This window comes from Melospiza melodia, chromosome 2 (genome assembly GCF_035770615.1).
Source record: "Melospiza melodia melodia isolate bMelMel2 chromosome 2, bMelMel2.pri, whole genome shotgun sequence".
Lineage (NCBI taxonomy): Eukaryota > Metazoa > Chordata > Aves > Passeriformes > Passerellidae > Melospiza > Melospiza melodia.
The window spans coordinates 64,376,613-64,401,051 of record NC_086195.1 but is presented as its reverse complement, the minus strand read 5'-3'; the positions used below and the strand labels follow the sequence as shown (position 1 = coordinate 64,401,051).

The 24,439-nt window shown below is 39.6% G+C and overlaps 1 protein-coding gene across 6 annotated transcripts; it reads right to left on the bottom strand.

The window, feature by feature from the left end:
• Positions 1-1,862: 1,862 nt before the first annotated feature.
• KEL (Kell metallo-endopeptidase (Kell blood group)) lies at positions 1,863-24,214 on the bottom strand. 6 transcript variants are annotated; one of them, XM_063148576.1, is made up of 19 exons: positions 24,015-24,214; positions 23,701-23,854; positions 18,538-18,679; positions 16,981-17,184; positions 16,290-16,414; positions 15,202-15,348; positions 14,916-14,978; positions 13,722-13,910; positions 13,186-13,331; positions 11,815-11,959; positions 11,206-11,316; positions 10,262-10,360; positions 9,657-9,734; positions 9,098-9,201; positions 8,141-8,251; positions 6,048-6,115; positions 5,655-5,812; positions 4,745-4,837; positions 1,867-3,525 (listed from the first exon to the last, which is right to left on the bottom strand). In XM_063148576.1, exons 2-19 carry the CDS (start codon positions 23,716-23,718, stop codon positions 3,349-3,351), a joined length of 2,178 nt encoding a protein of 725 aa, XP_063004646.1. In that variant the 5' UTR covers positions 23,719-23,854; positions 24,015-24,214; the 3' UTR covers positions 1,867-3,348. The 6 variants fall into 6 exon arrangements, with proteins under 6 accessions (XP_063004649.1, XP_063004650.1, XP_063004652.1 ...); XM_063148577.1 differs by having other exon boundaries at positions 1,869-3,525; positions 11,815-11,938; XM_063148580.1 differs by lacking the exon at positions 16,981-17,184 and having other exon boundaries at positions 1,865-3,525.
• Positions 24,215-24,439: the final 225 nt, after the last annotated feature.

The following is a 24,439-nucleotide window of genomic DNA, read 5'->3' as shown; positions in this document are numbered from 1 at the left end:
AGGAGGAATACCAGTTGGTGTGAGGACCAAACCCATGATGATGACCAGGGTCAGACACGGTCCAGTGAGAGCCCAATCCTACTCTCACACGGGGCAGAGGAAATGAGGGACACACAAATTCAGGCCAGTCATAGCTGTTAAAGCTTCCTAGATCCCCTGCAGCCCTGACTGCAGCCTCCTCTTTCAGCTGTCCCCTCACACCCTACTGAGATCTGAAGGGAAAGGTCCAGGACAATCCTAGATACCAGGGTGAAATAATGAAAGAAAATACCGTCAGACACAGTCCCATGACTACCAAGCAAGTCTGTAGTGAAAAGGCACATTCAAGGTCAAAGCAGGAGTCAATTTGCAGGTCAGGATCCACAATAACAGAGTCCAGGCACAGCTGTGATAGAGATGGAGCTGGAGATAAGTATATTTACAGCAGGCCACAAACAGAGATCTGAGACCCAGACCAGAGCTTAAATGCAGACCCATGGAATTCAGGTAAAGGCTCCAGCCAAGGCTTTTAAGGGCTATTACAGCTTACTGCTCATGGCCCTGAAAAGATAAAAGAATGTATGTGGGGTAACTTTTGTAATGGAAAATACAGGAAAGGAGAAAAACATGAGATGCAAAGAGGAGTGAAGAAAAAGGGATTACTTAAAAGAAAATATTTCAAAATCAGAATCACAGAAACAAAAGGACAAAAGAAACAGAGAGAGGAAAGAGGTACAAATGAAAAGCTGCTTGGGGTGAAGGAGGAAATGAACATACAGTGAAGGTGAAGAGAATTTGAAAGTTCAGAAAGCAGGGAGAATAAAATTGGAGGGACGCAGGGGTAAAAAGCCTTCAAGTATTAAAGAAGTGAGCAAGAAGAAAGCTTATGTTGTTCCATTTTCCCCTCATTTACAGTCTGGGAGGAAATGGAGGAGTCATTTGTGGCCTCATCAACAGGGGAAGGAATGGAGGTGATCGATATGGTGGAGCATGAGGGCTCAGAGATACTGAACAATTCAGCGGTGAAGGATCTGCTCCTGGATCTGGCTCTTCTCCTCAGGATTGTTTTTTGGGTTTTTTTATGCATGAGCTAGAGCTTGAAATAATTTCTGTGATCATGAATGATGACAATTTGAACAGCTACCTGTGTTTCATGATCACCTTCTGGAAAATACAGCTTTTCTTCACCAACCATGTCCCAGGGAACTGAACTAGAACACTGGAGACAAGGGCAAGGACCCTGTGCATATCCTGAAAGTGTTTTTTCTTTTCTTCTTTCTTGCTTCTTGAGAAACAAACAAACAAGTAAATAAATAATAAATTCTCAGTGATTTTTTCTAAGCCAGACGTCCCTTCTTGCACTTCCCATACGTTCTTTGCGTAAAAACATCATAGCTAACAACAAGAATTATTCAACTCACCAATTTCACCAGTGACCCTGTCTTTTAAACAGAATATTATTAAATCCAACATATATTGAAAGAACAAGAAAAAATAAAGCATATTCCAGGGAACTGTACCTCCCCATATACTTAACAAGATAGATACAAGAAAAGTTATACTCCTCAAAATGCATATTGTCAGTACCTTTTGCTTTTTTTAAACACAATAAACACAGAAGCCAAGTAGATTCAGAACACTGAAATAATGCCGATATTATACACTTAGTGTTATGCAATGTTATTTGCTTTGAACATCTTAAAAAAAACCTGTCTGGACATGCTGCTAGGAGAAAATAATTGAATGAGTGAAGGGAAGGAAGACTATACACTGTTTACATGGCAATGATAAGTACAAGCCTAATTTTGTTACTTTTATGATGGTAAATAATTCAAATTATTTTAGTATTTGCATTTATTACTTGTGAAGTTTGACTAAGAGCATCAGACAAGTTGTGAACAGTACAAATACAGAAAAAAGATAAAGGCCTTTAAAGATAAAGATGATAAAGCATTTGCAATCAAAGTAATTTTTTTTTCAGAAGCAAACACTTTATTACTATTTTTGTTAGTTAATGAAAACAATATCTCTGAACAGTCCATTCTTGGGAAACATTTTGCTGTATTTGTCAGTACTTGAAAAGGATTAACACAGTTATTTTTAAAATGCTTACATTGATAAGGGATGTTTCCACTTGCCATCATCTATTCCACAAACAATCCCCGGCTGCCAATATAATGAGTAAAATAAAAATGTTCCCATAAACAAGAACAGTTTGAAGAGTATGCAAAAGGTGTAAGTATTTTGTATACTTATTAACATCAGTAAAGTTTAGAACATTGGTATAAATTTTCTAATTATGAGAGCCTGAAATAGATGTAATTATTACATTGCTCTAAAGAATGTACTTTAGGCACTTCTGCTACCCCAAATCATGTTGTTTCTTACTCTGTTTTTGCTCTAAAGCAAATTAAAAAAAATACCTAACATTCAATTTCAAGTAGAAAGTAAAACCCTGCAACAATTCTATTCCTCTCCTTGGATGGTAAATATTTACAAATGTAGGAAGAGAACCAGGTTCAGGATGCAGAGAAGCTCTTAGAATTCTAGTTGTTCAACCTTCAGAAACTTCTAGAAACCTTTGTGACTCTCTCATACTGCATCCTCTACCATATGCTCAACCCTAGACACTTTAAAAAAGAGGATTTTGTTGGAAAATAAATATAATCTGTTCCCAGCTCCCCAGTTACTCTCCCATTAATGGGGGAGCCTTCCTCTTTCCTCTTATGTCTGAGTTTTGCTGATGAAACAAAAACAGAGCAGAGAAGGCCTCCAGTAAACTTCATTATTAAGTTACTTACCTTTCAGCCTACAAGCTGTAGCCACTGAGTCTTTCCTAGCACCTGTCTCCATTTATTAGCAAGAGAAGAGAAGAGGATTCTTCCCTCTCTTGTAAGTTACATGTGGTTTGCACAGTAACCCACAGGATTTCCCCAAGAGCTATTGTAAGATACGAACAAGTCTTACAGCTCCTGTTTATTGACTTGCCCTTTCTATAGGACTGTGAGGCTGCTGGAGCAGACAGGTAAATGCACTAAACAGAGGGCCTACTAATGTAGCAGTCTTTCTGTTCACAGCTCCTCACAAGCTCTTGCCTACTGGAAACTGCCCAGTCACCTTGCTGCCCTGGGACTTGTCACACATCTGGGACAGAGCACTGAGAGCCTTGGAGGAGATCCCTTCCTTGTGAGATCAGTTTAAGAATTTCCCTGCCATCAAATGCTGAGGAAAGGATAACAAGAAAAGGAAGGCAAAGGAGTGAATAAAGCACCATGCCACCCTAGAGGCCCTGAGAAGATGGTCATATTTCCATGTGTCAGGCCTTCCTCTCCCTGGGATCACATCTCTCTTCCTCCTCTTCCATGCATGCTACCAGATGCGGCATTTGTTGTCTGGGTTCATTGGGGTTCCACTGGGACACTGGAAGCTCTTGGAAAAGTCCTGGCTATTGCTGACAGGCCCAGAGACACGAAGTGGCAAGGGACTATGTGGATCTGTGTTCAGGGAAGACTGGAGCTTCTCTGGATCCTGGTGTCCACACATTGCCTGAAAGGAAGCAAAATCGAAAAGTCAGTTTGGCTGAAAGTCCTCATGTGAACAAGACTTAGGGTTCCTCATGCCTCTGCATGTGTCAGAGGGCACTAGAGAAAACAAGGAAATGTGCATTCATGGCTGACAACAAGATTTTCTTCGGATTGTTTTCTCTTTCCTTAAACTTCTCTGTCCCCATTTCACTCTCTGACAAGTCATCTGCACTTTTTCTATACTGCATAGTCCAGAAAACAGAAAATTTAGACCACCCTGGCTAGGCTCATGCAACCTTGGACTCTATCTTAAAAGTGGTAAAGATGTCTCAGTATCTAGATTCAGCTTCTTAAGTGAAATCAGTGAGTGCTCATCCACAAAGGAGTGCACTTACACAAAATCCCATTATTACTCTAGAGACTTGGGGAGGATTATGTGACTTTATTGGTGTTAAACTAGCAATCCAAGTATTCGTTCTCAGGATTTCCGTCATTTTTTATCAACAAATGATGCAGCTGCCATTTAGACTCTAAAAGACCCAATAAGCTGTTTTTTCCATGCACTGCTCTGACTTAATAAATACACAAAACTTCTCCCTTTGCACAAATAGAGTGACTTATAAGGATGTGATTTTCTGAGCACAGAAATCCCACCCTCTTATCATGGGGAACTTGGCAGCACAGCTGTGCATAGCTGCGCAATTTACTGCAGCTTCCCACAGAAACAGTGAACTATGGGTGCATGTACTTCTAGTTCTTTGTCTCTAAATAACATTTGAAACATTTTTTTCACTATCAGTCAATCAGAGTGACATGACATACAGCTATGCACCATGACAGAGAAGTGAATGAAGGATGGGAGGGACAGAAACATTACTTTTACAGTTAGATTTTACTGTCCATGCAAAAGATTGCTCACAACAGCAAAAAAGTACTCAGAGGCTGGCAAAGAAGCTTGCTTTCCTTGACACGGTTCTCTGCTACAACTTAATTTTGGTGGATTTCAGTGCTTTGTAAAAGATATATTTGCAGACAGGCCTTTTGTTAGCTTGAGATCCGTAACAGGTTAGGAGCTGTAAATATGATTTTTAGCTTCTAAATAAGATTCTGGATCTCACAGAATCATTGGTCATTCTCAGTTCTGTGAAGAGGAGGGAAAGTGATTGAATATTGAGAAAGACAAACTGTAAGGGTGTGGAAGAAATGAAGAGTGAAAAAGACACATGACTAGAATTCATTACATGAGCAAAACTGAGGTAGAAAAGTTGATCGTGTGAAAGTCCAATCTTAGGTAAATCCTCTTCTTTGTGCTTTTTCAGCCAATTCTTATAGGCCTGTGGAGAGATAAAATGGATAATTATAAATCTTTCTTAGACAGTATCACAGGCTCACGTCTTCTGTCAGTGAAATCTATCAATCTAATATATATTTAATAAATTAGCAAGTTTGTATCTCTCTCCTGATTCTGAGGCTCTCTGCTGCTGCCCATGCCCTTAACAAATCTAAACTGGGAGAATACTACATAATTACTTTCCTTACCATTTCAGATGTTGCTACACAGATACCAATATACACATTGTCATAGGATGTGGTAATTATAATATGAGAGAATGAAAATTATTAAAAAACAATCACAAGTATTTGATTATGAATTAAAGACTTTCTGCTTCCCAATGTTCTTCATGAAAGAAAGTAATAAGTACTATTTTAGACCTAGGTATCTCACACCACCCTCAGCAGGTAAACGGAAGTACTGCATGAAGAAACAAAAAATTCTCTCTAAGGTACTGCTGAAAACCTTGCTATGGAGTCATTTCACCATCACACAAAATTCTGTTTCATATCTCAGCCTGTTTCCTCAAGTATAACATAAACATATATACAATAGCATGCTTTTGTATGCATGATTTAAACAGGGAATTAAAGGTGGTGAAGGGAACAAGTTGTCTTACATGGACATATTGAGACTATGAGCAAAGCTTTGTGAGGAACCTTTCTCTGAAATAACAGAGGACATGCTGGGCTCATGCTCCACTGGCACAGGTGTGCAAGAAATCTGGAACTGGAGGGGAACATGGGAGAAAGGAGTAGCAGGGTAATCTTGTGTGTTATGTAGTCAGACCATGAGATTGCAGAAGGAAATCACAATACCTGGTAAGCGACGGCGAGCCCTCCAGTGTCAGCTGTATTCTCCAACAGTGTGAAGGTGCCATTGACATTAGAGCTGTAGCTTTCATACTGCTCAACCAAGCAGTCTATAGAGCTTTGTAGAGCACTCCTGTTGCACGCAGGACAGCCCTCAGGCAACACTGTGGGGGAAAAAAGTCCTAGAAGTAAAGCTATTTATGGCATTCACCTGTGTTCCTCATTCTAATCACTGATTATTCCTAGTAGCCAGCATGGACTGAAATATGTTTTCCTTAAGTTCATCTACCTTAATAATATATGTATATATTGATGTAAGGACTAGGAGTTCAGATCCTCTAAGGGGAAGTACCAGTGGGACCTAGAAGAGTAAATGAAGACACCACAGCCAGTACCCACCATAACCATAGAATGAGTGAAGAATTTCATGTGCCATGAAGACCCCGATGGCTCCAAAATTCACAGCGCTGAAAAATAAAGATAAAGAGTGCTTTTGGAAAGAAAAAAGAGGGCAGAGGAGCATTCTTATACTGAGCACAACTGTGTGCTCCACAGGAGTGTTCTACTCTGGGACCACAGAGAAACACTTTCTATGTATTGTCACTCAGGCATGTAAAAGTGCAAAGACCAGGGCGAATTATCCTACCTATGCTTAAAATTGTACTATTGCCTTACTTTAAAGTATTTGTTGCTAATAAGCCATCATAACAATGAAGAGTCTATGAATGAGATTCTGCCTTTATTAGCTCATTAATAATGGCAGGTGTTGTTGTTGTTGATATATGTCCTTATTGAACCTCTACTGTCTGAACTGCTGCACAAACAGCAACTACAACGGTAACTATACAAAAGCAGGATGTTTGGAGAAGCAATCTTGCAACTTTTGTCCAGTGAGAAAGGATACATAAAACTGGCAAAGGCAAATTGAAATCATGATGTTTTGACTGCAATTATTCTGGTCTAGCATGGGCAATCTTGCTACAACCAAGAAGTTGTCCTAGAAACCTCCAAATGGAATTTCTATGGTTCTATGCAATGAATTTACCAATACTATCACAAGGTAGAGAACACTCAAAATGCATTTCCATTATATGAAGTTGTGGGCTTATTCTTTCTTCCCATGCACTGGTTAACACTGCTGAAGCATGAAATTTTTGTACTAGATCATTATTCCATCACTGGGAACTAATAGTAGCTCTATAGGTGATAACTTATAAATTTTACCCAGAGAAGCTGTGAATGCCCCACCCCCAGAAGTGTTCAGGGCCAGGCTGGATGGAGCTCTGAGCAACCTGGTCTAGTGGAAGATGTCCCTGCCCATGGCAGGGGGGAGGAACTAGACAATCTTTAAAGGTTCCTTCCAACCCAAACCTTTTTACGATTCTATAATAATTGTACTGCTTTGCTGAGTTCTTATTTTAAAAATTATCTTCACAGTCACCTGAATTGGCTTTTTCCAGCGAAGTTTAAACTCTGGAGCATCATTTGAGAAAATGCTATTGTACCAACTCACCAAAAGTTGATAAAGTTTTATTTATCAGTCCACTCAACTGAGGTGACAGTGAGAAAAATGTACTTTACTAACCTGAATTCAAAAGGAATAAGAAGGCATAGACACTTTTTCACAGAGAAATATAGTGACAGCCCATGCCACTGGAAAAAAATTTCTTTTCTACTATTCTTTTGAGATGTCCTTTTCTTCATACTATAATAAATTAATTAAATACTCCAAGCACTAGAAGATCACCATCGAGAAAATAATTAGTTTTAACTGAAACATGTTTCTTTTGAACTTCAGCCTCTTGCCACAATGTGAGCTTATTTTTCATACAATGGTACTAGAACAAGTATCTATGCACTATAGGCAAAAAGAACATAGAATTATATGTTTACAGTCAACTGTTTGGAGTGCTTTAATTATCAGAAAAAATATTGCTTAAGAGATCTGTTCCATATGATGAAAGAACAGAACCAGAGGAGTATGGTCTTGAGAAGTGTTGTTATGGCAGGGGAAGACTCAGAGTTAAAAGTCTATTTGCTTACTAGAAAGGGTTTCTTTAAGACAAAGATAGAAGAACTGTGACACATTTGAAAAAGACTTCTGACAAGAAGTTGCTCTATGAGGCTGCTATTTTCTCTGGATCAGATTGCAGGAATCCTTGGAATTTAGAAAATGAGAGGCAAATATCTTTGCAGTTAACCTACATGTGACTTCTGCCTCTTTGCTCTGGAGTAATATCTTTGTGTCAGTTGAGTTTCACCTAGATTCTGATTTTGCTTCAGCAGAGTCAATGAATCACTCTCTCTCTCAGAATGTATCAAGCAGTATCCATGTGGCTTTAGAAAAAGCTGGGCTTCCCCCCTTTCCTGTGTCTTTCTAGGATGCAGTGAGAGAAAGAAATTAGGGACAGACCACCTGCTAAGATTCCTCCTAGAAGCATGGCGCAGCCCAGGGACTACATTCAACTTGCACCTCTGAAGCCCCTCCATACCTGGGAAACTCCATGTGGAAAAAAGGACTGCGGAACATTCCAGCCGGAAAGACCACCATGTGGTGGCTTATAGAATAGTATGAATGCACACTCCAGGGGTGCACATGCCAGCTAGAAGCAAAATAAAAAGAGAAATTAGAGAATGTACTAACGCCTTATCTCACACTTTGATCCTTTCCTTCACTGAGCTTGCAAAAAAAGCTCAACTGTTCACACAGCACCAGCAAATGATGAAATTCATATTCTCTAGAGTTTATTTGTTTGAAATAAATCTTCAGTTGTTTACAGATGATCAGAACTAATAGCTTAGTTTTCATAGACATTCTCCCTCATAATTTCTCTGTCAAGTAAATTAGGATTAGTAGCCTCCTGTGAAGTCATGCATGGAATACTGTGCAGGAGGTGTAAGGCCTAAGCCCATCTGTCAATGCTGCCTTCCTTCTAAAGCATCCTATGTCCTGCCTTTGAGGTCACTCCACCAGCATTCCTGTCATCATGGTGCCTTGCTGTTGGCTTTGTTAAGAAGTCCAGGAGAACCAGCTATCCCCCTTAATTAAGGGAGCATGGTCAAAAAAGTGAGTTTTTTTCAGAGGTGCTCTCTTCACAATGATGGGTACTTTGGTAGCATTGCTCAGGCTCAATGAAGAACAGCCTGCCAGATTCAAGGTTTCTTTAAAGCAGGATGCAGCAAGGCAGACTTGCAGCAACATTCAGAACTGGTGAAACCACTTTCAGAGGTATTGAATCCAATTCTGCCCACTGGCTCCCACCTGCCCTTCCTCCTCTTCCACAGTAAAAGAGAGATATACAGTTATCACAGTTCTGAGTGACCTACTCTAACTAATCCTGCTTTGAGCAGGAGGATTGAATTAGGTGATCTCCACAGGTCCCTTCCAACCTCAGCTGGTTCACAAGTATGTGGTTTTGTTATATTTTTCAGATCACTATCTGACTTACTTTTTCTGTGGGTTATGCTGAAGGAGCTTCAGGTAGGAATTTTCCCTCAGTACTTTCAAGCAAGCCACCACATTGAGGAAAAACGTGTCTTCATTTATCTCCAGCTGAGGGAAGAGACAGGGAATGTGATTGTCATAGGGTGTAAGTGAGGAATGAATTGAACAATTGAGAAAAAGAAAAATGAAGAAAAAGAAAAGTCCCATGGATCAAAAAAGGCTTAATCCGAACAGAAACCAATGGGATACTTGTAGTTTTTTTCTCTCCCATTTCTAAAGACCTTCAATTTAAAATATGACAGGAATGTTATCTGAAGGTCAAACAGAACATACAAACAGGTAAAAAATTACTTTTATCAGGCCAACAGGTCTAAATAGGAAACAGTATAGGCAACAATATAGAAGCAACAGATAATGATTCTGTGGTCCCATGTGTTCCCAAAAAATGAACTGTAGGAAATGTGCTCCAGAGGTCATAACCTCTTTTGTAAGCAGACAAGACAGCAGTTGATACAGGTAAACTGCCAATAATGAGGCAGGCATGTTTACATTATATAGCTCACTTTCTGGTATTCCAGGTTCACTTTGTCAGTCTGGAGTATGTGAGCTGGATAACCAATCTCCACATGTAGTTTGGATACCTAAAATAATAACAAACAAAGAAACATAAAGAAACTTGATCAATAGGAGGCTTCACATTCTGCAAGTCCTTTTAAAGGCTATTTCTAACCAACGTGAGCATGATCTGTGAGTCAGCCCTTCAAAAGGACAGCTTGTTTCAAGAAGACATCTTGATCTGCTGCTCTGCTTTCTCAGCTCTACAACCTGAGACCTAATGTTGTTCTATTCTTTTTCTTTGTATTGTCTTTTGCCATCCAGCTTTTTAGCTTTTAACCTTACTAGATGTATAAAATTTAATTATATCTCAATAAAATTATTCAGAGTATTCATGGACAGACAAAAATGGAGCCACTCAATCAGCATATGTTCCCATGCATGCTGTCACTTATAAAACCACCTTCAGTTTTTAATATGAATAAGACATCTGTTTAAGACTGTGTGCCTGTAGAAGCAGGTAGGAATACATAAAGGTGTAGGTCTCTTCCATTCCTTCTCCAGAGGCTTCAAGGAAAGGAAGGCCTCAGTAATTTCTGCCTTCTGCACGCACCAAGGCTTTAGCGTTTCGGCGAGTCTGTTCATCCATCCACTCCACCTGATCCAGGCGGTCACAGAGGGCATCTTGGATCACAGAGAACATCTGCTCAGCCTGCCATGGAGAAAAGAAGGCATGGTCACAATTGCACGAAGACATTGCTCACTCTTAGTTACCATCTTCCCATGTTCTAGCAATTCAACCACAGAATAACTGGGGGAAAATTCCATTTTGTGTGTGTGTGTGATGAAAGAGATTTCATTTTCTACAGTGATTTAGCCTTAAGTTATCTGGCATCCAGTTTTTCCTCACAGGGCTCACCATTCTCTCCCACACACCTTTTCATCTGGCCTCTCACAGTAACTAAGAGGGAGACAACTCCTTCTCATTCCATTTTGAATAATTGCCTCCCCTCTTGAGCAAAATGAAAATTCAGTATCCACAAGTATTTCTTGCTGGTGTCTCCCTTTCCAAAATTACGGCAATCTGATTCAACCCTTCTCAAACAGGAAATCTTTTCTACACTGCAGGCAAGTGTTCTTTTTACCGTGGATCCACTCAGAATACTTTCAAATGACTGCTTAATATCTTTGCAATTGAAAATCTTATTGAGATATATCACATTGGTGATGAATACTGTTAATACTCTTATTCTAGGGAGTTTACAGAGATTGCATGCATTTGTAGGGCTATCATAGCTATTGGTGCTGCACACAGGACTTTTCTAACAGTTGAGACAAAGATAATAGCGGGTATTTAGCACTGATTATTTTAAAATGACACCAATGTCTTGTTCTGACATATTCCCAAAATAGGAAGGGAAGTGCATAAGCAGAGGGTTAAAAGGTAGGAAACCTACACATGATTTTACTGCCTTAATGTGGTGTTAAGGTGGTATGTCAAAAAAAGAAAGAGGCGAAGCTGAACTCTGCTTAGGGGTGAAGATGATGAATACCTACAAATTTCTTGGTCTGCTCAGGGAAAATTTCTTGCACAATCATCTTCCCTAGAACTGGCTCAAAGAAAGAGCTGGTATCAGTCAAGCACTTCCTCCAGCGCTCAGCTGGGATCTGTAGGAATAAAGAAGTAGAGACATGTGAGAGTGAGGACTAAGAACTAGGAAATCACTAAAATTATATGTAGATATGTGGACAGTAGCACTGTCTAAAATTGAAAGCAGTGAATAAGTAATGTAGTTCTATTTACGGTACCACAATAAAAATTTCTAGTAAAATACTTATTTCCTTACGATTTACTCCACTTACTTTCCTTCAAGATGCAGATTTGTACATTAGCAGAGAAAAAGCCATAGAAGAAAGGTGACCATCTATATATTTTTCCCTACTCTATGATACAGTACACTGAGCTCTCTAAACTTTTGAGGGTTATATCTACTCACACATTTCTTTTGAGGAAAAAAGAAGCTCTTAATGACCATGAGAGAGTAGTTTTTCTCCCCAGAGCTAAGAACTCCATCTGTCTAAGGTATCAAGAGAACATTCAGAAGGCATGAGCTACAGTGTTCAGCTGTTGGGGAGGCTGAAGAAACTGATGAAAGGCTAACTCACCATTCTAGACCCCATTTTTCCATAAAGGATCTTATACAGCTCCAGGCGTGCATCTTGGAATTGACTGTCAAGGGCTGGGGAGAGATTCCCAACCAGACAAACAATCATATAAATGTGAAGGACCCTGTAGACAGAAGATTGAAGGCTGGTAACCATAAACACAGAAGAGAGGTAAGTGTCAGAGGAGTAACTTGAGGCAGAGAAATCCTAGGAACCTGAACAATGACAACAAAGAACTCTGAATGGAATACACCTGGGGCTATCAAAGAGGGATGACTGACATGAGTTGAATACAGAAACTCCCCAAAACACTGTGGAGACTTAAGGGGTAACTCCCTGCTGGGGCACAGAATTCTTTATGGGAAGTTGGAGAAGGATACTTTTTAGGACTGGTTGAAACATATAGAATATTATGAGAGGTCTGTGGGATTATGTAAGATTTATGATGGCATGTTTATGGGAAGGACCAAAGGCAGGGAAAGGGAAGGATCATGGTGGACTGGGAGAATATATGTGGGAAAATGGAGAGGAAAGCCAATGAGAAGGAATGGTTGAGTGTAATCTGCTTGCCGGGGTGTCTGCCCGACTGAGCTCTGCACATGGAAACCAGGATTTGTCCTCCTATCTTATTAAATGCTATTGTTAAGTAACATTCTAGTCACTGTGTGTGAAGATGGAACTGAATGCTGGGGAGATGACAAGTCTGAGAGTTGACTATTGGAGGGACTTTGGATCCAGCTAGCTTCTGGAGAGAGCAGCAGTCTGAGAGCTGGCTATTGGGAATACTAGTGGTTGGGAGCAGGTACTGAAGAGACCTGATAGTATAAGTGTGCTTGTAACAGGAAGGCACCAAAGTATCAGCAACCAAAGTAGGGCTGCAAGACTCAGGGAATCATATATTCATGTGATATACCCAAGTGAACACCAGGAGATCTTGGCCAGCTTCTCTACAGAAGACTAAATACCCAAGACCTGCTCTTGGAGTGAGCCACATCATGTGTGTGCACACATATTTCACTAGTACTGACCAATCCCGATCAGCTGGAGCTGCGGAATAGAATCAATTCTGTGCTCATGTTGGTATGAGTGCTTTGGGTGCCAGTCAAGACACTGTGTTCCCCCTCTGTGTGACACACATTAATATATTATTTTAGATGTGTGTTCATACATGGTGCATGCATATACAAACCTATTGGGAATATATGCTAAGCCATAGCACTGGCCAAATCTGTGGATATAAACCTTGCAATTGTTAGACTACTGGATTCAGCAGCCTCCAACACAGCAGCCTCTAATCTATTAAACCTATGGTATTTGAAGAAAATATTTCTTGGGGCATGAAAAACTGCAACAGTAGATATTGGCTCCTACCTTCCTTTGTGCCATTTCTCGATGAGCTTTGACATGTTGCTTAAGTAATCCATGTCATGCACTGCAATTGGCTGAGAGAGGTCCATTGGCGCAGGATGGAACACAGCCTTGAGACACGCCAGCCAGTCGATAGCAGGTGCCTTCTCCTGCAAGTAAAACAAAGCTTACATGCTGAACTATGAATCTAAACTAGCTCACAAGAAATAATAGGGAAACCAGGATAGTCTTCCCAATAATGTCAAGAGATACTTTCCACAAGTTAAATTGTTTTTATGATGTGCATCTTGAAGATGAGAACTGACTTTTTTTAAAGGGAAATAGCACTGGGGAGGGGAGAGGGTTGTGGGCCTGAAAAAACTCTGTGAGTAAAAGAACATAAGTTACTGGGTTATTTAAAGCTCAACAGGCTCCAAGTGTAATTTGCAAGACAATGGCGTTTAAACAAAGCATCTCATATCTCTTTTGATCTGGATCTTCAGAATGAAGTCATGAAAGTCACATGCAATTGTGTTGCTCAAGCTTTAAGGCACAGATACCTGCAGCTCCCTAATGGTAGTGCGAAAGAACAGCATCCCCCTCTGCTGTCTTTTCTGCAGTGGAGTGACAAAGCGCTGGAGGTTAGAGATGAAGGACAAGGTCAGGGAAAAGGAGTCAGGGGGACCATCCTCTGTCCTTCCAAGTAGGACCCCCACTTTCTTCAAATACGAAAGATACACACGGAGAACCTGCAATACAGAGCATATCTTCAATGGAAGATATGTGACCAAAAATTAGTCACTCCATCCATCCATCCTTCCATCCATCCATCCATCCATCCATGCATCCATCCATCCATCCATCCATCCATCCATCTTGACCATATAAACTTCAATCTTTCAAAACTACTGCAGAGCCACCCCATCCCTAAAACTGCCCTCTTGCTGCAACATCCTTATGTAATTGTTCATGTGGAATACCCTTTGCCAAGTACAGCTCCTCTCTCAGTGAAGAGCAGTGAATTCCCTAATGATTCTTTTTCTGTCAGCTCACAATTACTTCAAATACCAGAATAACTTTAGAGATGTAGGCCTATATCTCTGGAGTCAGAGGAGAGAAATTCAGTGATATAATGAGCCAGTATTTTAATGGACAGAAAATGTCAACTTCTTGTTTCTATTTTCATAAACTTTCAGATATGATAACTCAGGAGGTTTTGGGATGATTTTTCTGAAAGGCTCTGATTGAGAAACTGACATAACTCAGTTTTCATGAAGTTCAGAAACGACAAAGTGCATTTTGTTACAATGTCCCAAGGTCAAAGAACTTGTTCCCCCAAAATATGTTCAAACACTTTAAAATAAGCTGAAAAATGCTAGATATCCCTCCCTGCAATACACAAATTTTGTTATAAAGCCGTATTTTGGACAAAAACATTTTTTAAAAAACATTCGTTCAAGGCAAACACTAAAAGGAAGCCCAGGTTCAGAAAAAATTGTAACTATAAAAGCTATAAAAAATTGTAACTATAGCATTCTAAACTAGAAGTTTTAAACCTGGTGGCTAAAATGGGTTACATTTTACAATCTATCCTTTGGAAAAGTTGAGTTTTGTAAAGAATTCTTTCTGGAGGCATTTTCAGAGGTCACTGACCGTAACCCATGGAAACAGACCACTCTGAACCAGGAGGCAATTCAAGGAGATCCCTACATCAAATAGCTATTTTTACCTTTCTTCAGCCTCTGATATGTTACCTCAAGATAATTTTTCTCTTTGAATTCACTCTCAAGTGGAATATCAAACTCAGGATGGTCAATCTGCAAGAAGGAGTAAAGAAAAAACATTTTCAGAAATGCAAATGTGAGGATATTTTGGTATTTTCTGTATCATGGAATTTGAGATGCTATTAACTTCCTTTTACTTTTGGAAAATGCTTGCTTAGTTCTTCAAAGAAGGACACAGGCTTAACTTGAGCAAGTCTTGGTCTGACTTTTTACTCACAATGCTTCCTTAATAATGCTCTTTCTTTAGCATGCTCACCTGGATAATATTGGTCTTGGGGTCAAAAGGAGTGGGTCCCACATGTACTCTAAAAAATGGAAAGGTGCTGTATCTGCTCATGAGAATCTGAAGAGTTTCATTAAAATCTTTTGTTTCCCCCACACCTGTGTTATGCCATCCACCAACCTAGAAAAAGACAGAAATGCTACAAGTGAGAAAAACTGGTTGGATCTGTACTTACAATTTTTTTCCTTTTACACCTATAAGCTTAGTCATTCTGATAACTAAGAAGCAACAGAGCAAAAGCACCAGGGAAAACTCATGAGGTGTTCTACATATCCTGCTGGCTTTAGAATGACCTGACACTTTCCCTTAAGCAAAGCAATGAACTGCAAAATCACAAGGAAAAGGAATCGTAATTAATAACAGAGTAAGGTGTGCAGGAAAAAAATGCTGGATGAGCAGGAGACAGGAAATAGGTATCATTTTTCTGAAGACATCTGGAAGGACAAACAGGGATCAGTGATTACAGGTCCCACCTCCCTGACAAGCAGATTCACAGGTGGGCCTGTAGTCTCTGTTTCTTTTGCTGGAAGGTTCTGCATCCTCTTTGGACACAGGGCATAAGTACTCTTTGCTGGAAGGAAGATGCTCAGCCCTCCCTGGCACCAAGAGGAATCTCTCAGAATGGAAAGAGAAGATTTTCTCCTTTAAACAAGCTCTCCTGGCAGCCTGGATTACTGAATGATCATCTTGTTTTAGACAGAAAAATTTCATCCATTTGCAAGATGCTCCCCAATCTGTGAGTCAGATCCTACTGAACCAAACTTTTGAGATGAAACATAACCCCTCTCTGTAGACTTGATTTTTTTACCATCCTTCAGTAATATATAAGGTTATGAGGAGAGATTCAGGTACCTGATGTCAGAAAATCAGTTCTTAAAAAGTTCTTAAAACAGCATTTAAAGCTAGAAGATTTATCACTTGGAAGTTGGGCTGTGAACCATGACTAGGGCCAGATTCTATGAAAGTTACATCATACAGGACTGTATGACCACACCTGCCCACTTTCCTTCTCCCTGCTGGAATTCTCTTCCTGAGGGAGAGGAAACAGCGCAAACATTCACCTCATTTAGGAGGTCCTTCAGTGGCTGAGCTCCTTGGGATTCTATTCGTTCAGTATCCATGCAGGAACGATAAAATCGTATTGCTTTCTCCTTGGCTGAGCCTCTTATCCCAAACTGTGGACTTTCTGAAGAAAAAAGCAGATTTAAAATTTTACAAAGCAATTTAGAAAGAAAGTGAGACAGCATTGGAGCAGAGAACAGTTTTAAGAACATTTTACAAATGCATCCACATTTCCCACAGTGACCCAAAGCAAGGGACCTTCTGGCACCATGACTCTTCCTGAGGCCAAATATGTGAGGTTTTTTGCATGGAAACAGGAGCATAACAGGAAGTTGGTGCATATCTAGGCTTCAGTCCCCCATGGAGGCAGGACACATCACCAGAGTGCACATTCAGACTAGCACAGCAACAATGGCCTACTTTGACAAGGTAACAGGAAAATGGCTTGGGTTGCTGTCAGAATTTAAAGCGTGACTTTCATCTGTTACACTTGGCAAGAGGAACTAAAATGTTTAAAATGCAGCTACTGTAACATGACATGCTCAAAAAATAAATCTGTACCTGTAATGATAGAAGAACGAAGAGAGGGGACTCAGTCCCTGTTAGGAATGATTTTGCTCTCAGTCACTACTATTGTCAGATCTGACCAAGGCAGATGCTGAAGGTAACACACCAATCATCTGACCCTACCTAAAAGCCTTTTCAGGATCAACAGGTTTTCTTCCAACAACACATCAAATACATTTAGTGATTCTTCTCTGGTTCTACTTGACTGTTTGCCTTCCCATCTGCCACAGGCATATTTGTAGAAGTTCTCACAGGGGTTAACAGTGTCATTCCTAGAATTCAGAAGTCTTTCCAACAGAGCAGGATCTGACTCAGCATCACAGGATCCTGAAGAGGAAGTAAATAAGACAGAACTGAGAAGTAACGGTAGAGAGTGAGAATAACTCCAAACAAAAATCTTTTAGGGGACATTTACCCCAAAAACTTATTTTTGGTACAAGCTCCTTTGCATGCTGTGTTGAATTCTTTGTAAGATATTGCTGAATGGAAAGGAAGTGTGTTCTCTCTTTCACATCCCAGGAAGACTGTCCTCTGTTTGTACTATCTAGGCAGCCACAGGTTGGATTATTCTGCCTTCTCAAAGTCTTTCCTCTGAATCAGCCAAATTTGGCCACATGATAAACAAGAAAGCAACTCATGGTGTCAATATATGATGTAAGTGAAGGACATAGCACAGAGAAAGAAATGAGATCAGATTAAAAATGTGTTTTTTCAAGTATGGGAAATATTTTTCAGCATGACATTTGTCAAAAGAGGACAAGGATATTTCTAGAATATCTTGCTTTGATCTATAATTTTCTTTTTCTAAACTGCTTCAAATTTCTGGTTATGCATAGTCATTTTAGTTCAGTATCTTATATCAACAACAGATCAGATCAATTATTTACTGAAATAATCCACCTGTAAATCAAAGTAAGTCTTAAGTCTTCCCATACTATGGTTTCAAAGTTGACATGGGAGAAGGTAGGCAGAGTGGAAAAGGACTAGATCTAAACAGATTTTCCTTGGTCTCTGCAGTCTTTAACATATGACAAGAGCTAAAGAAAAAAGCTAGGTAAAGATTCAACAGTGCTTATTTTGGAGCAGGGAATGTCTGTATCCATCAATATAAATGCACCTTCTGTATTGAGCTTTCTATATGCAGAGATATTCACATGAACCACTCTGCAGATAGTTCTTTAGCAAATTTGGAAGGCAAATTAATGTTTCTGATCTATACTCCCAGTTTCTCCATTAGCAAGAAACTCTGACTTTTGCTTTTACTCTATGACTGCACTGATCTAGGCTAGAAAACCAGGACTGGACTTCAGTCAGAGATAGAAAGGCAAAAGAGGAGCTCCAAGTCTCAGATTCAGTTCAGTTTCTTGACTGCAGAGAGAGCAGAACAGACTGATGAGGTGCAATACAATATAATGCTGTTCTCCCTCAAAACTGGGCTCAGGCATATTAAATAGCAGGCAGAGGAGGATAGACATGGAGGATCTCTTCTCACTGTGACTCAAGGAAGAGGTAGAAAAATGTACCTTTTTAACAAAAGATGCTATGATTCCTGGAGATTCTGAAAGTGTGGTTCTTAATACTGATGTTAACCTTAAAACTCAGTGGAGGCAGGTAAGAGAGAAAGGGATCTTAAAAATGGGGTGGATGAGGAAGAATGGAAAAGGATATCTCATATTATACCTAGAGCACAAGTCATCACGAGGTAGGTGATAAGCAATGTAAAGCCAAGGAGAGTACTGACAAGAAGTGCACACAGAAGTAGGCTTTTCCCCTGAAGGCATCGTTCTTTCTTTGCACCTGTTCTCAGCTCCTGGTCACAGGTCTGAAGAGACAGAAAAAATCAAGAAAGAAAAATTCATATTAAGGTTAGCACTAATAACATACTCCATCTCCCACCTAATCTACTAGGAAATCATTCACACGACTAGTGCCAAAATACCAATAGTCATCCAAGTCATCTACATGTTGTACTCCCATAGGCTTTCTCTCTTCACTTCCCCATTTTTTCAAGCTATAACTGTTGCACAGTATTATGAATTACTCATTGACAATCCAGCTTGCTATGAGGAGACTTCTCCCTCCATGGTTCATTCTGGTTTATGGAATCACCTTGCATATACTTCCTGAAGATATCAAAGCCTTTTTGAGTCTATAAAGCTAATAATAAGATGGCTATGACTGGTGGTTCTTTATTCTGCTAGAGTCTGGTAATCTGAGCACTAATTTCAGATCTCTCTTCAAGAAATAAAGTACTGCATCTGAAGCCCTGTAGTCCAATTCAAGTGAGAGAAAAGATTTGTTCTATTCTAGAAACTGAAGTAAACTGTAAATTGCTTAGATCTTATATAGAGACAGGTTTTAAGTCACTTAAATTTAGTTTTCTTCATAATCTAGATGTCTCATTTTGTCTATGGAACAGGCTAGAGACATAATGAGTACACCTTCTGTTTTAGATATCTGTTTTAGGATGAGCTGAAACATTCTCCAGAGTTATTTGTCCTTTTCTCTGTTGGCTGCAAAGGAAGCTAGATGACTATCATAAGATATATCCCTAACATCTACCTACCTATAGTTAGATAGTATGACATTTTTGCTCCTTCTGCATACTTTGATGCACATAGCACTGGAGAGCAGCAGTTTATGAAAGAACAGACACTGGAATGCATACTAGTGATGCATACAAGGAAAGGGAAAGAACTGAAAAAAATGAAAAGTGAAATGACTGAATAGGAGTATACAATGATAAAAGGGAGGCAGAAGGGGGGAAAAACCAGAAGATAATGGAAAACCTCAGCTGTAGCAAACAAGGAGAAAATCTCACAGCTGTGAAAGCTGATGGAAGTGCTATTGGGAGAGTCCTACATGTCACTGTCAGGGCCTGGCTTGTACTGTCCCTACAGGCTCAAGTTTAGCTCCCTGTTCTATCCTGATTCTTTGATAAAAGAAATCTGTTTGAGAAACCTTATCAGGCCTCGGAACTCTTTGAGGAAAGCCAAAAGGCAGCCTTAGTGCACATGCCCACGTCTTCACTTGGCTGTCTGCAGCTCTCCTGTGTGGTCTCCATCTGAGCTCTGCTGCAATGGCAGCCATGCCTTTGTCTGGACAGGCATGCCATCGATCTGGATCCTGACCATCACCTACAGACTTGATTCTGCAGGTTTTCCCTTGGACCTGTCTCCTCACAAGGTACTTGCCTGGCAATCTGCACTCTTGGTTGACCCCGGGCCCTGTCACCAGTCCTACCTTACACCCCTCATGCCCATACTGAGGGGGGCAACCCTTGCTTTTTAAGTCATTGCTTCTTGCCTGCCTTGTCATGACTCTCAGGTTTCAGATTGTTACCTCTCTTCTGCCTTTGCTGCTCCCTTACATGCAGCAGCTAAACTGCATTCGTCACCACTCTCGGTATCTATGTTCTTTGCCACAAAAGCAGGAAACATGGATCTTGACAAAAATCACAAGAAATGGAGCAAAATCTTTACAGGAATGTAAGTGTGTCACAGTATATGACCCTTCTCCTAAGGGAACATTAAGGAAATGAATGAGTCTGCTGTTAATCATCTGTACTAATATATGATTTATGACTTCTGCACAAAAACATTAATAGAAGGGAAAACAAAAATAAGCAATAGAAAAACAGACCTCATCATTTTCTAATCTTTCAAATGTGAATTTTATTCAATCTTGAATAAAAACCTTTCAAAGGCTTTCAACTCCTGAAAATTACTAACAAGAGTTGAGTGCCTAATGCTTTTCTCCTTTAAAATCCTATTCTTCTGACTTCTTCAGGAAAGATACAGAATAATCAAATGGAGAGCAAGTACACACAAGTGACATTAGAAGTTGCTAGATACAGAACATGATCATACTGGCAAAGTACAGAGTACAAACTACAAAGGATGAAATCCAAATTCCTTTCATAAGTCCCTGTAGCAAAACACTTGTTTTACTCCTGGAGTAAGAGAGTAACCGTACGGCAACTGAGTGAAAGAAAACTAGCTTAGCTGATAAAGGAAATACAAAAACCACTCTTTGGCATGCAAGCCTTCATCTTTCACCCTTTAGGAAAGATTGAATGATTTACATTCACAATTCTCTTGACTTCTCAGCTGCAATAAACTTCTTGTTTTTAACATAGAAAATCTGGCCTATTCCTATAATGAAATAGTAACAATTTTGCAATTATTTGGTTTCATGCTATCAGAAGACATCTGTTTCTCTCTTTTGAGTCATAAATGGCATGACTGTGGAGATACTAGCAAGAAACTGGAATTTCAAGACTCTCTGTTGAATTTCTTATGAATTTTTGGTTAACAGTTGGCCTATTTCAGGCCTATGCATGATGTTTATTTTGAAATCTAAAATGCATCAAATAAGAGAGTTTTAAAAATGTCTAAGAGAAACAGCACTGCCCCCCTCAAATCTCCATTGTGAAACAACTAGAGAAGTACCTGGCTGAGAGCAGCATGCCCAAAATAATTACACAGCACAAAACAAATGACAGGGTAGTGGAAATTGGTTGTGGACCTCTATGTAGAAACTGGATTATGGTCTGTGTTATGTGAACCATAAACATAAAAATTGTTCTTGAACACCTTCACCTTCCTAATAAATTCCTTTCTAATCTTGCCTCTCTAACTGGGATGGGATTTGAGAGAAATTGTGGACCTACATAAACAGAGAAAAAAGAGGAAGGCAGTCATATTTAGTCCTCCTTTATGTCTTTTTCATGTCAAAAGCTTAAACAAATCTAGACAAACAAATACCTGCTTTTTCAGTACTCTTAGACAGATACTGACCAGAGCAAAATCCCTGTCAGATGCTTGATCTAGAATGAATTTCACTTTTATGCCACAATGGATTAAGTGGTTCACAGGCACTAAAATACAGACCTAAGGCAGTGATTCTTGGCCAAGGCAGAGGTGTGAATTTAACTAGATAGACCCAGAGGTGGCATAGCAACACTTCCAGGGCACAGGATACAGGAACATTACATAGCTTATAGGAAGCAGCAGCACTTTATTGTGGTATGTTTTGAGACCCGATTGCTTCATCCAGCAAGCAACATATAAAGATACAAGTGAATGGTTTGAACAAGCCAGTGGAAAAGGATAAAAAGACTTCAACCTCTGACAGAGTTTTTCTTCATAGGCCTACTTATGGGTGAGAAGAATAACCAGTATTAGCATAAAGATGAATGCAATTTCCACTACAGTTTCAGTCCTTTCATGTTTTTAAGCATGTGCAAATTCTCAAATGTAAATGTGTTCACTATGGCTAAGTGAGAACAAACGCACGTAAAATCATTAAAAGATTAAGTCTAATAGCTGTAAATTATCAAAATGTATGACTTAAAATTAATGTACTATATTTATCATCTGACTCAAACACAAGCATGACTTGGGATAGCATGACAAGTACTGTTATCACTAAAGCAAGAACTGTTTGATACAATTAAATCAGCCAAAGAATTTGATTTTCCTTGAGCATCTCCTTCTTTTTGTTTGTGAGCTGTTCCTGAATTCTGAAGGGAGTTGAAGTTACTCTCCCTAATTCTTTCTCACCTTGCATTTTCACAGTGTTTAGTGCTATTACAGAAAGATAAGCATCTAGCTTTCATGAAAAGAAAGTAAATTTTAAAAAAGAGATCAAAGGAAGAGAGAAATGAAGTTATTTTTCATAACTGTTTACCAGATAATGTAGCAGTATTGTTTTTCAGCCAGTAGATTATTCATGAATTACTGACTTTGGCTGTTACCCAAATCTTGTTTATCACATTACTCACATGGATGGCATATTTTCAGACTAATACCCCAATATCACAAAAACCTTCATTTTCTAAATTCATCTTTTGTCAGCAAATTATTTAAGTACATAAATTGAGCCCATTAAATGCCATTTGAGAAATATTTTAGCCTGTGTTTCAAACCGCTCAAATTAAATATGAAACAGAAAGGTTGCTGAATTGTATTCTGGAGTACTAAAACTGTGAAGCAAAACCATGGCCAACAACTGAAATTATGATTATGGTTTGATCTTCATCACACAGAAATTTTGGAACGGATATACAAAACAAACATTTCTGCAAATTCTTCAACTATAAAAACTCAGACAAGATAAATATAAGTGACTGTTTGCATTACAGCCACAGTCACACTGAACAGATCTCAATGTAAGAACACACGCACATTTCAGTGTTTGTATTATTTAGTAACACAGAACACTTCATTTATCTCTGTTGCCCTTGAATGTTTTGTACTTTTTCAGCAATCTTGAGCTAACAGTTCAGTTCAATGTAATTTGTCTGTAAATATGCAATTAAGACTTTGCTAGTTATTTATACAAGACATCAAAGCAGAAAAAGGACACCACGCTACATGGGAAGCAATTAGGCTCACCATGTCATTCTCACATTCCAAAAACTATGCCTTGCTTATCCACAACTATTTATAGGGGGGAAACTGCACATTTCTATGTAAGTACTTTCTTATAAAACCTTGCTGGAAAAAATGGAGATAGAATAAAATATGCCATTATAATTTCCATTATTATTGTTGTTGTTGTTATTATTACTATTATTACTTTTTGGTCAGTACTTCAATCAGCGCTCAGAACGGCCATTAGGGTAACTAACAGGAAGGGCAAGAACCCCTAAATCATCACATCATATCCCAAATCATTAATTCTGAGACCCGGACAAGACCTTTCTGGATACAAACTGTGAAAAACTCAACTACCTCAGTCTCCCAAGGCAATAAGCAGTGTAGCTATGAAAGGGGAAGGAAAAGAGAAGTGTGCAATGAAGCTCCCTCAGCAGATTACAAGACAGACCCATTTCCTTACCTGTGGAACAGTGCTCATGCTTGTCACCCCAGCAGGCTTTGCTCCTGTGGCTACCACAGTTGTGAACTCTGTTTACTTGGTTGCTATCAGTCTTCTGTGCCCACACGCTCTGCTGAGTCCAGAGACAATCTCTTCTTCCCAGCTTGGCTGTTTGCTGTGGGGAGGAGAAGTGAGAAGAAAAGCTCAGAGACAAACACCCTTAGAGAAAATGGGAGGGAGGGAAATGGTGTTTCTGCAACTCTCCACCCACCTTCTTAACACCTCTACTTCTCATAAAAGGATTTTTCCCCCCCTTCTGTGTCTCTGTGACCCACCTGCCTTTCTGTCTCTTGGAGCTCCACCGAAATCTTTTTGAACAGAAGTATGTGATTCTCTATCTCCCTCAGCCTCTTCTCAGCTAGTCGCTGTTTCTTTTCTCTCCAGCAGCCTCACTATCCTGCCCACCCAACAAGCCTGTTTCGGTCTGATATTCTCCCTGCCACTAGCCTGTTTCAACCTGCTGTTGCCTTGGGGCCCGCAGGCTTCTGCCTATTGCTAGATAGTGTGGGCTAGGGATCCTAGTGCTCCTCCTCCCACGAGGAAAAGCCAAGGTGCTGACTTGCTTCTTGCTCTCCCTCTCTCATCTGCGCCCTAGTGTCCATTCAAGGAGTGAACACATCTGACTTTTTCTCTTTCCCATTAAGAGTCATAGAAAAAGAAAATCATTAATTACTGATTCTATTTACAGTTGTTCATTGCT